Source organism: Pelodiscus sinensis, chromosome 1 (genome assembly GCF_052426305.1).
Source record: "Pelodiscus sinensis isolate ZL-2025 chromosome 1, ASM5242630v1, whole genome shotgun sequence".
Taxonomy (NCBI): domain Eukaryota; kingdom Metazoa; phylum Chordata; order Testudines; family Trionychidae; genus Pelodiscus; species Pelodiscus sinensis.
The window spans coordinates 210,800,377-210,814,855 of record NC_143052.1 but is presented as its reverse complement, the minus strand read 5'-3'; the positions used below and the strand labels follow the sequence as shown (position 1 = coordinate 210,814,855).

The 14,479-nt window shown below is 44.0% G+C and overlaps 1 protein-coding gene across 3 annotated transcripts in view; it reads left to right on the top strand.

Moving 5' to 3' along the window:
• PTCHD1 (patched domain containing 1) overlaps nt 1-12,503 on the top strand; it is a 50,705-nt gene extending 38,202 nt beyond the window's left edge. For all 3 annotated transcript variants that reach the window (XM_075913318.2, XM_075913317.2, XM_075913319.2), the window contains one exon: nt 9,293-12,503. In XM_075913318.2, coding sequence (XP_075769433.2) covers nt 9,293-10,947 — 1,655 coding nt within the window. In that variant the 3' untranslated portion in view covers nt 10,948-12,503. The remainder of the gene's footprint in view (nt 1-9,292) is intronic.
• Nucleotides 12,504-14,479: the final 1,976 nt, after the last annotated feature.

Genomic DNA, 14,479 nt, shown 5'->3' with positions numbered 1-14,479 from the left:
CAGGTTAGATAGACATCTGTCAGGGATGTTCTAGAAGGTGCTTGGTCCTGCCATGAGGGCAGGGGACTGGACTTAATGATCTCTCGAGGGCCCTTCTAGTTCTAGTATTCTATGATTCTGTGTCAGAATTGGATGGGTGTAATATTTTTTAACTTTCTTGATATAGGAGTAGCCTGTAAATCTAAAATGGTGCCCCCGTGGGTTAGCACGGAATTTCTCCCCTCCCCCAATATGCAACCCCATTGGCTTGATTGGAGCCATTCCTCCAAATATAGAAGTCAGTCTACATCTATGCATAAAGTGCTACTATGTATAACAGACAGCCATGGAAGAGCAGAATGTCTAATTCCATCTTTAAGGGCTGTTGTCCCACTTTCCAAGAAAAGTAAACAAACACACTTGAAAATGAAAGGTAAAACACAGTGCTGTTTCACACCACAACATGCTGCTATACTGTATCTATCTGCACATAAAACTACGGCTATTTCTACACTAGCACTTTTGTTGGGGGTTAATTATGCTAGCAGAAGAGCTCTCTCCTGCTGGCATAGAGTGGCTACACGGGAGACATTACAGATGCACAGCAGCAGTGATGATGCTGTGTCACTGTAAGGTCCATAGTGTAGACATAGCCCTGTGAAAATGCAACTAAAATTTGAAAATGCAACTAAAATCTCTCTCCAGTCATCTGAAGAAGTGGGTTGTGCCCACGAAAGCTCATGATACCATCTAATGTTTTGTTAGTCTATAAAGTGCTACCAGACCATTTGCTTGCTGTTTTTTTCCGTTTTCCATTACTGAAAAATTCTATTCCTTTTTTCCGTTAAGTACATAAAATTTTGTATGTAATTAAAGATAGTACATTCCATTCTTTAAATGAAGAATATCTTAGAGTAACGGTCATTTTAGGCTAGAGGTGTTGCCTAGTGGATAGAGCATTGGACTGGGGCTTAGGAGATCTGCCACGGGCCTCCTAGGTAACCCTGTGCAACTCATTTCACTTCCCTGTATCTCAGACTCTGTGTTTGTAAAATGAGGATAATAATACTGACCTTTTTGACAAAGTACATTGAGACCTACTAATGAAAAATGCCATTTAAGTGCAGGGTATTATTTATCTTATTTTCTAAAGACAAAGATGGGTGAAACTTGGTCTGCGGGCTACTGCAGGAAGTACAGTCAAAATGACTCCAGCGTGAATACACAGAAGGGCTTACGTCCTGTGACACTGATACGACACTGATATGCATAAGTTCTTTCTCCCTCAGCAGAGCTATGTGTACTCAGACCACACCTACCAGATGGGGTCCCACTGAGATAGGTGAGGATCACATGGGAGCTTGGGCATGTATATGTATTCTTGTTCCTGGCTGAGGCAGAAATGTAGGCACCTAAAAATCCTTTACAGCAGACATTTAGGCACCAAGTGAGTTTAGGTGCCTACAGGTTTAGGCTGCAACTGAGAAGGTGTTTTGTGGATTACAGTAGCACCTAGATAAGGGGTTTAGATGCTTATGACCCTCTTTGGCTCTGGGCCTAGTCTTTGGGCCGCTTTAATCAGAATTGCTGCAATAGATCTCAAGTAACAGCACACATAACAAGGAGGTATCCCTGGTGTCCCAAATATTGATTACACCCTTTTATAGTATTTTGTTCACTTGAAGGTAATGCACACGATGTTGTGTGCAGGAGTCAGACATGTCTGCCTGCAGGACATATGGGAACCATAAAGACATTGAACCTCTCATTCCTCACTTTGGCAACTGTTCTGTTACTTTTAAATAAAGGTCAATGTCTCCAAGCTTAGCAGTTTATCCTACTGAACCTAGAGTATAACTATTTAAAGCAGCATTTCTCAAATATGGCCTCCAGGGGCTTTTCTTGTGGCCACAGCCTCTTGGGCTGTGATGGGGGAGGGGCAAAGTAGCAGTCCAGCCCCTTCCCCTCCCCGTTGTTCTTGGAGGCACTGCCTCAGTGTTGGTTGTTGGGACTGGCAGCAAGGACTGGGCCCGCCCGCCTCTCAAGACACCTGGGGCACAGTGCTGGAGGAGCAGGCAGCCAGTGAGCTCCTTGGTTTCCTGGGGTGGTTGAGCTCAGGCTTTGAGGTCTGTTTGCAGGCTCCATGCCCCTGCCACAGGGCTTTGGGCACTGACCACAGGACTTAAGACACCAGCTCTCTGCTGCTTCCCCCTGGTCCTGCATCCAGGGGTTAATTGAGTATTTTAGAGAAGAGTTTGAGAGCGGCCACAGGAAGAGTTGGTGGCTGCAAGCTGAGGCCACCAAAAAAGTTGTCCCAAGAACCCTTTGATTTACAACATAATTAACAACAGGGCGTCAATCTGATGTCTACACTAGCACTTCTGTCGGTTGAGTGTAGGGGGAGAAAAACACACCACATATTGGGGATGGTTTAATTATGCAGACAGGAAATCATTCTTCTGTCGCCATCGAGTGGCTACGCAGAAGACCTTACAGTGGTGCAACTGTGCTACTGTAAAATCTGTAGTGTAGACATAGTCTGTCACTAATTGTACTTTTTCCATGTGTAGGGAGTTTTGTCATACCAAATTAGTCTTAATAGGGGACTCTGTATTAACTATAAAATTGACAGTCTTGACCTGCCCTCCATGCGCAGCTATAAAACAATATTTGGTCAAATTAAGATAAATGACTCATTGGAAATGCGATTCCAATTATGTAAAGGTTCTGACTAATGGAACGGCTTAGGCAGGGATGTCAAACATTCAGCCCACAAGCCATATCTAGCCAGTGTTTTGCATTTATGTGTCCGTCATGACACAGATGCTCAAGAATTGAAGTATTTATTTTTTAAGAAAATGGCCAACACTATTGACAGAGATAATCTTCCAAATGTGAACCAAATATTAAAGATGCCATGATGTCTGCCTGAATTTGCGGAAAGTATGAAACAGTCATCAGAGATGTGAATGCCTCTGACCCTGGATCAATTATTACAGTCCAATTTATACTTTGATGCCCTCATTAAATGTTTTAATTGCTGAACATTTTGTTGGAAGGAATGAGGATAAAGATGACAACAAAGCCTACTGGTTTGGAAATTGGGCATTGCTGAAGGGAAGAAAATGCAGAAAGGAAAACAGAGTAGATTCACAAAGGCAGGGCAGGGGAGAAACACAGAGACAACAGGAAGAGAAAAGAAGAAAAACAAAAGGGAGATGCAGTGGTTGACCCAAAGAGGAGAAGACTTATCACTGTATAATAAATGCAACAAGAAGAAGAAAACATAAATAACTAAATTTTTAGACTGAGCTTCACAAAGGGAGTAGATTTTGCCCATGAAAGCTTATGATACTGTGTGTGTGTGTGTGTGTGTGTGTGTGTGTGTTAGTCTCTAAGGCTATGTCTAGACTGCAAGCCTCTTTCGAAAGAGCAAGCCGCTTTTTCGAAAGAAAGCACCCAGTGAGTCTGGATGTTCTCTTTCGAAGAAGCCCTATTTACATTCAAGAACGCCTTCTTTCGAAAGAAGCACTTTCGAAAGAAGGCGTTCTTCCTCGTGAAATGAGGTTTACCGCCTTCGAAAGAAAAGCCGCGTTCTTTCGATTTAATTTCGAAAGAACGCGGCTGCAGTCTAGACGCAGGTGAAGTTTTTTCGGAAAAAGGCTACTTTTCCCGAAAAAAAACCCTGAGTCTGGACACAGCCTAAGGGTATGTCTACACTACAGCGCTAATTCGAACTAACTTAGTGCGAACTAAGCTAATTCGAACTAACGCATCCAGACTAAAAAACTAGTTCGAATTAGCATTTTGCTAATTCGAACTAGCATGTCCACATTAAGTGGACCCTGAACCGGGGTTAAGGATGGCCGGAAGAAGTGCCGGCAGGGCATCAGATGAGGACTTAGAGCGTGGAGCTGCTGCTTCAGGCTAGCCGAGGGCTGTGCTTAAAGGGACCCGACCCCCATCTGGGACAGACAGTTCTCAGGGGTTCCCCGCTTGCAAAGCAGTCCTGGCTTGGAGTGCCCTGAGTGCCCACACTGGGCACATCACAGCACTCGGCCATCAGACTGGCTGCACTTGCCACAGGCTGCCATCTGGGGAGAGGCGGTAATTGGGGGGCTGCAGGAGAGCTTCCACCCCCAGAAGCCCGCAGAGCCAGCCCAGTCCTCCCCATCGGGGGCTCGTACCCCATTCCTCCCTCACCTCCTTCCACTTACCCTTCCCTAGCCCCCCTTCCTGATGTACAAAATAAAGAAAACGTGTGGTCAAAAATAGAATCTCTCTTTATTGAACAAAACTCGGGGAGACTGGGAAAAGGAGGTGGGAGAGGGGAAGAGAGAGGGTGGGAGAGGGGAGGGCAACTAAAATGATCAGAGGTTTGGAAGAGGTCCCATATGAAGAGAGGCTAAAGAGACTGGGATTTTTCAGTTTAGAAAAGAGGAGACTGAGGGGGGATAGGATAGAGGTCTATAAAAGCATGAGTGGTGTGGAGAGGGTGCATAAAGAAAAGTTCTTCATTAGTTCCCATAATAGAAGGACTAGAGGACACCAAAGGAAAGGAATGGTAGCAGGCTTCAAACTAGTAACAGAAAGTTATTCTTCACAAAGCAAAGAGTCAACCTGTGGAACTCCTTGCTGCAGGAGGCTGTGAAGGCTAGAACTAGAACAGAGTTTAAAGAGAAGTGAGATCAAGTCATGGAGGTTGGGTCCATGGAGTGGTATTAACCAGGGGGTAGGAGTGGTGTCCCTGTCCAAAGTTTGTGGAAGGCTGGAGAGGGATGGCACGAGACAAATGGCTTGGTCACTGTCTTCGGTCCATCCCCTCCAGGGTCCCTAGGGTTGGCCGCTGTCGGCAGACAGGTTACTGGGCTAGATGGACCTTTGGTCTGACCCAGGACGGCCATTGTAAGCTCAGGGCTCAGGGTCGGGGGTCTCAGTGGACCACCTTGATTTTCATGCACACCTGCTCCTGGGTGGCCAGGCTGGCAGCTCTCCTGTCCTAGACGGCCACTTTCCTGTGCCTAGTGCGGAGGTCGTGGACGAGGTCCACGATGTCCGCACTAGACCAGGCGGGTGCCCTCCTCTTGCGGTCCCAGGCAAGCTCCCGGGAGCTGCTAGCCTGGTCCCGGGAAGAGGCAGAGGGCTGGGGGGCATCGGGTGGCTGGCTCGAGCCATGCCAGGTGCAGGGTCTGCTAGCTGGGTGCTGGCTGGCTTGCACCTGGCACGGGCATCGTAGCCAGCCCGTGGCCCTTTAAGGGGTCCGGGGCCGGGAGGGGGGCATACCAGGGAAAGCTGGGGCGGGTTAGCCTCCCACTAGTTCAAATTAAGGGGCTACACACCCCTTAATTTGAACTAGTAAGTTCGAACTAGGCTTAGTCCTCGTAGAATGAGGTTTACCTAGTTCGAACTAAGCGCTCTGCTAGTTCAAATTAAGTTCGAACTAGCGGAGCGCTAGTGTAGCGCCTATCAAAGTTAATTCGAACTAACGTCCGTTAGTTCGAATTAACTTTGTAGTGTAGACATACCCTAAGGGTATGTCTACACTACCACCGTAGTTCAAACTAGGGTGGTTAATGTAGGCAACCAGAGTTGCAAATGAAGCCCGAGATTTGAATTTCCTGGGCTTCATTTGCATATTGCTGGGCGCCGCCATTTTTAAATGTCCGCTAGTTCGGACTCTGTGCCCGCGGCTACACGCAGCTCGAACTAGGTAGTTTGGATTAGGCTTCCTATTCCGAACTACCGTTACTCCTCGTTAGGGAGCCTAATCCGAACTACCTAGTCCGAGCCGCATGTAGCCGCAGGCACAGAGTCCGAACTAGCGGACATTTAAAAATGGCGGCACCTGGTAATATGCAAATGAAGCCTGGGAAATTCAAATCCCAGGCTTCATTTGCAACTCCGGTTGCCTACATTAACCACCATAGTTCGAACTAGGGTGGTAGTGTAGACATACCCTAAGATGCCACAGGATTACTTGTTTTTAAAGTCACAGATTAACATAGCTCCCCTTCTGAGACTACTACGGTAGCTCATGAGAGAGGTTGGTGAGAGGGGAGCAGGCCCACTGACAGCAATTCCAAACACCAGAGCAAAACAGTCAATTGCCCCCATCTATGCACAGGTTCCAGATGCGTTCTCCTGACATTTGGGTGGTGCTGAGCCTGTTCTGACTTGCAGCGTAGCCAGGGCTTCCATACGCACACCTGGTAGGATTGCCAAGTGTCTAATCACACAAACCCAAAGACCCTTGCTCCACCCTCTGTCCTTCCCCTTTCCTCAGGCCACACACCTGTCCCCACCCTTCTCCAAGGTGACGCCCCCCACTCGCTCCAGCCTCCATCACTCATTCTTCACCACCCTCACTCACTTTCACCAGGCTGGGGCAGAGGGAGTTTGGGAGGGAATGTGGGATGCAGGCTCTGGGAGTAAGCTGAGGTGCAGCAGGGGATGCAAACTCTAGGGGAGACTGTGGCGAGGGTGCAGGGTTGGGCTTTGGGAGGGAGCTTGGGTATGGGAAAGTGTGGGGGCTCTTGGCTGGGAGGGGGATTGGGGTACAGGATAGGGTGCGAGGTGCCGATTCTGGGAGGAAGTTGGGGTGTAGGTGGGGGTGTGGTTCTGGACTCTGGGAGGGAGTAAGCTCTGGGCTGGGGCAGGGGATTGGGGTGCTGAAGGCAGTGAGGGCTGCGGCACTTATCTCGGGCAGCTCTCAAAAGCGACCAGCACACTCCTCTGGCAGTGGCTCCTAGGCAAGGGGAGCCAAGAGGTCTCTGCACTTTGCTGCCCACGAGCACTGCCCCTGCAGTTCCCAGAGTCAGCACTCAGGGCAAGAGACGCACATGAGACACACACGCGCACACAGAGGCTGCAGGGACAGTGCACTCTCCGGGAGCAGAGCAGAGTAAGGATGTGTCAGAAGCCTGCCTTAGCTCCACTAGGCTGCCAAAGGCAGCCAGGGACCTCTGGGCCCTTTTAAATGACCCATGCCCCTGAGAATTGCCCCTTTTGCCCCTCCCATTGGCAAGCCTGGAGAAGAGTATCCTGAACTCCACCCCCTCTAAGAGTCAGGCACCTAAGTCACCTGACTCTAGCAAAGAGGTTCCCAGTTTGTGGCTCAGTAGTGAGATAAGTACTTCCCTGTAGTCTGGACACAGGACAGATCTACACTGGCAGAAAAAAAATCGATTCAAAATACACATTTCCACCTACATGAATTGTATAGCTGGAGTTGACATACCTTGCACCAATTTTCTGGGGTGGCCCCACAGTGGGAGGTTGCTCCCATCAAATGCCCTTACTCCTTGCGACAGCAATAGTGAGGAGTACCGGTGCCAATGGAGGCGTCTTCAGCATTCGATTTAGTGCGTCTTTAAAAGACCCACTAAACTGAACCCTGGAGGATTGATCGCCAGAGTGTCAATCCTCTGACCAGTGGAGACATGGCCTTAAGTGCCTAGGTCAGTTTCTGAGCGAATGAATTAGAGCCTGCTTCACTCCACACAACAGAGCCAAAGAAGATGGTGACCTCGCTTCACTTCTGAGTGGTGAGAGCACTCACCAGGCATGTGGGAGAACTATGTTCAATGTCCCCCTCTGCTGAGGGGGAGAAATTATTTGAACAGAGGTCTCTCACCTCTCTGAAGGTAGGGTGTTCTAACCACTGAGCTATGGGAATTTCTCCCATTGAAGCTGTTCCACTGTGGGTAAACACTTAAAGAGTTATTGGGCAAAAGAGAGAGTGTGCTCATGATTCTGCAGATTAGTGCTTAGAGCACATATCTGGGCATGGGACACCCATGCCCCTGTCCCCCTGCTGCAATGAATCCCACCCTTAGTTCCTATATAAAGGCCATGCTTTCATTTAATCTCTGTGCAGCCTTCAAACTGATATCAATGGATATTCCACAGAGCATAGTGAGGAGTATACAGTCCAGAATATATGCCCAGATTCATAATTAGATTAGTATTTAGTCCTCTCCTCTTGATGAGTTTGACATCCATTTACTGTACAGACCAGGGTGGCTCAAGGAATTGGTAAAGGAGTGCAGAACCATTGTCAAGTAGTTCAAAAACAGGACTAGTATCCCAGAAATCCTGAGTCTAAAACACCACAGTCCCCAACAGAGCATCTGGCATTTTACAAACTTCTTTCAAAGCATTATTTTTACAGCTCTTTTCTCCTCTAAATTAAACCTAGTTATAATTCAGAATCATTCCCATTGATAGCTCTTTCCTGATGTTTCTGAACTGAGTCTGTGTTCCCAGTTTAGTACTACTGCAAGCGAGCCGATGTCCACATCACCAAAATCACCATCACAATTGGTACCTTTGTTGGCAGGTCACAATAATGAGATAAAAGATTTAATGGGCATATAGGACAAAAGAACCAGAGACACAGGGAAAGCCATGCATTTGTCCAATCCTATATTTGTTCTGTGGCTTTAGTCCCCAGCTCTTTCATGAACACTATATTTATTTCTAGAGGTAATTAAATAAATTACAACATTTAGGAGACGGTGAAAAATTTAATGGAGCTGCATTTAGTTTTACAAATTGTAAATATACACATTAAGTAAGAAAAATGAAGTATTACCTAGTTTTGTACATATAAGCTCGTTATAATCCATGTTAATTCTGCCTTTCTCCTTTTGTAAAATTTATTCATGCTTTTTTAATTTGCTTTATTTCTACAAGTTCTTTTTTTTTAATCTAGCCAGAGAATGTAGCAAGGGACAAGGGAAGTCTGTGATTTATTCACCAAGCAAAGCTCAACTCAGATACAACATCTTTCCTTCACTTTATTTTTTAACCAGTTTTTCAGCAAGAAGTCCAAATAATGTCCAACCTCTTCTGGCTCCTAAACTTTTATTCTAATTACTAGTCAGATCCCACCACCCGCAAAGATTACAAAATGTTTAATTTCAAAGCATCCTCCATCACAGGCATGCATGAAAAACTAAAGTCAATGGCTGAGACAAACAAATATTGACACCTGGTTATCATCAACCACTGATGTGTGAAAACTCTAAAGAATTCTTGACATTCTGCTTCCACATGTTGATCCTTACCTAAAATATATGATGAAGATACTTAGGTTTGCTAACTGGGTTTTTTTTCGTAATTAAATGTTTCTATAATTTACAAAATCTTAATTTTTTATTTCACAACACCTTCGCTACTTAAATTAATGGCAATGAATAATAACTCCTTTGTGCCTTTTTAGCATGTCCATGTTAAAATTTTTCCATAATGTTTTGCCCTTCCTGACTAAAAAGATTCATTCCTTAAACCCTTGCTCTGTTCTTTATTCTAGGTCATGGGTTATATGGGACTTTTGAAATGTTGTCCTCCTGGAGGAAAACTAGAGAAGACCAACATGTTAAAGAGAGAACTGCAGCTGTGTTTGCAGACTCCATGCTCTCCTTTTCTCTCACCACTGCCATGTACCTGGGCACTTTTGGAATAGGTGCCAGTCCTTTCACTAACATTGAAGCAGCTAGGATTTTCTGCTGCAATTCCTGTATTGCAATTTTCTTCAACTACCTCTACGTACTGTCCTTTTATGGTTCCAGCCTGGTGTTTACTGGCTACATAGAAAACAACTACCAGCATAGTATCTTCTGCAGAAAGGTACCAAAGCCAGAGGTATTGCAAGAGAAGCCTGCGTGGTATAGGTTTCTTCTGACAGCCAAATTCAGCGAGGACACAACGGATTCAGAGGAAACAAATACTTATGAAAGTCATCTTTTGGTGTGTTTCCTCAAACGCTATTACTGTGACTGGATAACAAACACTTACGTCAAGCCTTTTGTAGTTCTCTTTTACCTTGTTTATATTTCCTTTGCCTTAATGGGCTACCTGCAGGTCAATGAAGGGTCAGACCTTAGTAACATCGTAGCAACTGCGACACGAACTATTGAATACACTACTGCCCAGCAAAAGTACTTCAGTAACTACAGCCCAGTCATTGGGTTTTATATCTATGAGTCAATAGAATATTGGAACACAAGTGTCCAAGAAGATGTGCTAGAGTATACCAAGGGGTTTGTGAGGATATCTTGGTTTGAGAGCTATTTAAATTATCTTAGGAAACTCAATATATCAACAGGATTGCCCAAAAAGAATTTTACTGACATGTTGAGGAACTCTTTCCTGAAAGCTCCCCAGTATGCCCATTTTTCAGAGGATATCATCTTTTCCAAGAAATACAACAATGAAGTTGATGTAGTGGCTTCTAGGATGTTCTTGGTGGCTAAGACAATGGAAACCAAGAGAGAAGAACTCTATGATCTCCTTGAAACCTTGAGGAAACTCTCTCTCACATCAAAAGTGAAATTCATTGTTTTCAATCCATCATTCGTGTACATGGATCGTTACGCCTCCTCAGTGGGAGCCCCCTTACAAAACTCCTGCATCAGTGCTTTATTTCTGCTCTTCTTCTCGGCATTCCTGGTGGCAGACTCTCTAATCAATGTCTGGCTCACTCTAACTGTTGCCTCAGTCGAATTTGGAGTCATAGGTTTCATGACCTTGTGGAAAGTGGAACTGGACTGTATTTCTGTGTTGTGCTTAATTTATGGGATTAATTATACAATTGACAACTGTGCTCCACTGTTATCAACCTTTGTCCTGGGCAAAGATTTCACAAGAACTAAATGGGTAAAAAATGCCCTAGAAGTGCATGGGGTAGCGATTTTACAGGGCTACCTCTGCTATATTGTTGGTCTGATTCCTCTTGCAGCTGTGCCTTCAAATCTGACCCGTACACTGTTCAGGTGCTTGTTTTTAATAGCATTAGTCACCTTCTTTCACTGCTTTGCCATTTTACCTGTGATACTGACTTTTGTGCCACCATCCAAGAAAAAAAGGAAAGAGAAGAAGAATCCTGAAAACCGTGAGGAAATAGAGTGTGTTGAAATGGTGGATATGGATAGTACCCGCGTGGTTGACCAAATTACAACAGTCTGACTTTTTTGTTTGTTGTCTTTTCACATTAGGTCTTATTGAGAGAAAAGAGATCATTATAGACTAAACATTGGATTTTTTTATTTTTCTTTTCCTAAACTAAAACCAAGAATAGCCAAAATAGTGGGTGGGGGAAAATGGAAATTGTACATTAATTGGCCTCCATAACAAAAATGTTATTAGTGAAAGAATTTATACCCACATGCAAAGAGTGTGAATTTTGGTCACTTGAGGTAAGATCTAATAAGGGAAGATGGGTTACTAAGCACTGTTCTGCCTTCTCTGTACTGCAGATACAGCTATTATTATTGCTGAGCCCAATCAGACTGAAAGGTCAACTGTCAAGGCAGAAGTAACGTTCAGTGTTCATCCAGAGGTAAAGGCTTTACAAACTTTCTGCACAGCAATAATTCAGCTCAATGAGTCAGCTGTGATAGGTCTTAGCCATCACATTGAACTTTTCTTTTCTCTTTTCCACGAATGAAAACATTTGTGCAAGTTTGTATAACAGAAAGCAAATTGAACTAGAGAAGAAGGCTGTATGCAGCTGTAACCCACACACCTTCTGGGTGTGGCACACTGTCTCATGTAGTGGCACGGAGACCACTTGCAAAGAGACTAATGAGTCTGCTCTACAGCCTTAGCTACTAGTCAGCTGGCTTTTAGCTCATGCAGTAGAGGCTCGTGTAATACGCTCCAGAGGTCCCAGGTTTGATTCTGCCTGCCAGTGCTAAACAGCAACCAGACACTTTTAGAACAAATTTGTGTTACAAATCACTTTCTTTTCTAAAAATACAGTTATTTTAAAATGTAATTCATCTCCAAGAACATTTTTAACATGGTTTTGTAGCTGCTCCTTTTTAAAAAAAAAACAAACAAAAAATGTCAGTGACTCTGGGATGCTAGAAAATGTACAATTCTATTTTATGAATGTCTTGCTACTAGCTAAACAAGAGATCTGCTTTACCAACCATCATTTTGTTAGTACTGTACTAACATATGCCAATGACTCTAACAGCAGATAAAAGATGGTGTACTGAATATTTCAGCACCGAAATCCATGAAACAAGCCTCAAATACCTAATGTCACCAAGGAAAAGTGAATGTTAGGGATCCTTTAATAAGAGTCTCTTTCAGGCCATTCACTAGTAATGGACACTAAGAGGATTAATGGATAGTTTTACATAATGTATAACTTAATCCTTCAATCTTCCTAGAGTAGCTGTAAAGCAATAGCCTTTACAGTGATGGGCTCTTCCAGGAGACAGGAGATCACAATGTGAGTTATATATTACAGTTCAAAGGTGGGACCACGTTAACTGTGTCACATTTAACTGTTTCCCCAGAGAGCCTGTACCAAAGGGGCCTATTGAAAACACTACATTATTTTATTTTACATTTCTGAGTCTTTTTGGAGCATTGTGTTATAAATCGATAATTATGTCAACATCTGTGATGTGGAGTAATGTGGATAAAGAAGCATCCTCACTCCCACCTCATATCCCCTTAAAGAATCACAGGACATTCTTGTGAGGTTTCATAGCAACCAATTAGACCCCCCTTCTGGGAACATAGGCCAATTGACTAGTTTTGTTGGAGAAGTCTTAACTGGTCAATAGAAACCCAATAATACTGAGCTGACTTCTGAGTGAGATGTTCTAGTGGCTATTCTTTGTTAACATCTGCCCAGAAAGTGAAGAAATACTTGAAAGTATTTCAATAACTGGCACAATGTTCACCTAAATCATAGGTTGTGGAACTCAAATTGATGTTTTCAGGGTGTGTGTGGCTTGGACTAACGAGAGTGCTTTGGTTTGAGGAGGCTGCATATGTTACACAATGATTAGTGTATCCGCTGCAACAAATTGGTGATTTGCCTCTCGCTGCGTAGTACAGTACTTCACTTCACTAATTCAAAATGGCTCCCATTAGACTTGTGTGAAAACCTCAGATTCCATTTTGTGAATTTTAATTTTCAAAGAGATATTTCTACAACTTTTTGCTTAGCCAAAAATTCAGACCTTTTACCCTGAAGCAAAGTCTGTTGACTCTGTAGGAGCAACTGGAAGCTCTAATGCATGGGTTCCCAAACTGGGGGGCATGCCCCTCAGGGGGAGTTGAAGAAATTCCAGGGGGGGGGCATGAGGCAACCCAGCCCCCTCTCCCCTCCCCATCAAGTTTTGCTGCCCTGGCCAGTTCCTTTTTTTTTTTTTGCTGAACAAGTTTTGCTGGGGGTGGGGGCGTGAGGGTTTTTCAAAAATCACAAAGGGGGTATGATGCCAAAAAGTTTGGGAACCACTGCTCTAATGCAACTTCATTCTTGGTAGAAAAACTGTCAGATATCCTCAGGCCTGGAGAAAAATAACAGAATGTGGGGGTGGATGGAAAGGTACTTTAAGAAGTCCTAGATAGCCTCTGTAAGCACCTGTTGTTTGCTTTAGTTTTTTGTTTTATTTATTTTTGATATTTTCTTTAGGCTCAAGCCATGGTTTATAGTTTCCAGCCATATGGGGGATGGAGAGAGATTTGTGAGCACAGAAAATCAGCTTTATTTCAGAAAAAAATCAAGAGTTTTCATGTGATTATTTTAAGTGTGATTCCTGTCTGCCAGTTTCACTTTCACTTTGAATTTTTTCCAGAGAACTCTAAGCACACTGATGCTTTCTGTGAAATAAACTTTGGGAGTCCTTTGAAAGGTCCAATTTTTCATATCTGTTTCTGAGCTTGATGTGGGTTAGTCTTTAAATTAGGTCCCCAGAGGCACATTTATTTTAAATTTTATGTGACAGTCATTATTGTCATCCAAATAACACCTAATTACCCTCCATTAGCACTGTTTCAACGGACAGGATACATTAGCTTTTAAACTTCAATAAATAGGTATTTAACTATCAGTAGATTTACTAACACCCACTATTATCAACCTCTTTACATTTAAGTTAAATGGCTAGCTGGGACTCTTTAAGTGCTACTGAGGGAAAAGATGGGTATTCAAGCTTGTAGCTTCATAGGTCTCTTATTAAATCTGAGCAAAGTGGAGCCTTTTGCTATCTCCTTGGAAGAAGGCAAAAAGGAGCTGGAATTCCAGCAGATTTAGGGACAAAAGAGTAGGCAAAGTGGTATTTTCCTCTGAACCCCAGAGAAGCCCCACCATAAAACACCATGCAATTACATTTGGGTGTACGCAAGTGCTGGACTTTGCCTTGCTTTACCAGAGATTGGGAAGAACTACTTTCTGCAGCATCACTGCCCCAAATAGACCCAGAAGAATTTTCACACATACTTTAATCATAACCTTTCCACTTCTGTTCCCCACCTTCAGAAAGAGATTGAGCTAGGCACCATCAGGAAGCCAGCATAATTCCTTGGGATGATCTGGGCCGAAGCCAGGCTATATTCACCAGAAACTATTCAAGTGGTTAAATAATTTAGGCTCATATATCAGCCCAAAGCTATTAACCCTGCAAAAGAGATAACCCTTTTTACCCTTGACAAACAACCATAAAACATCCCCAAGTGTTTGTGTAAAATTCTG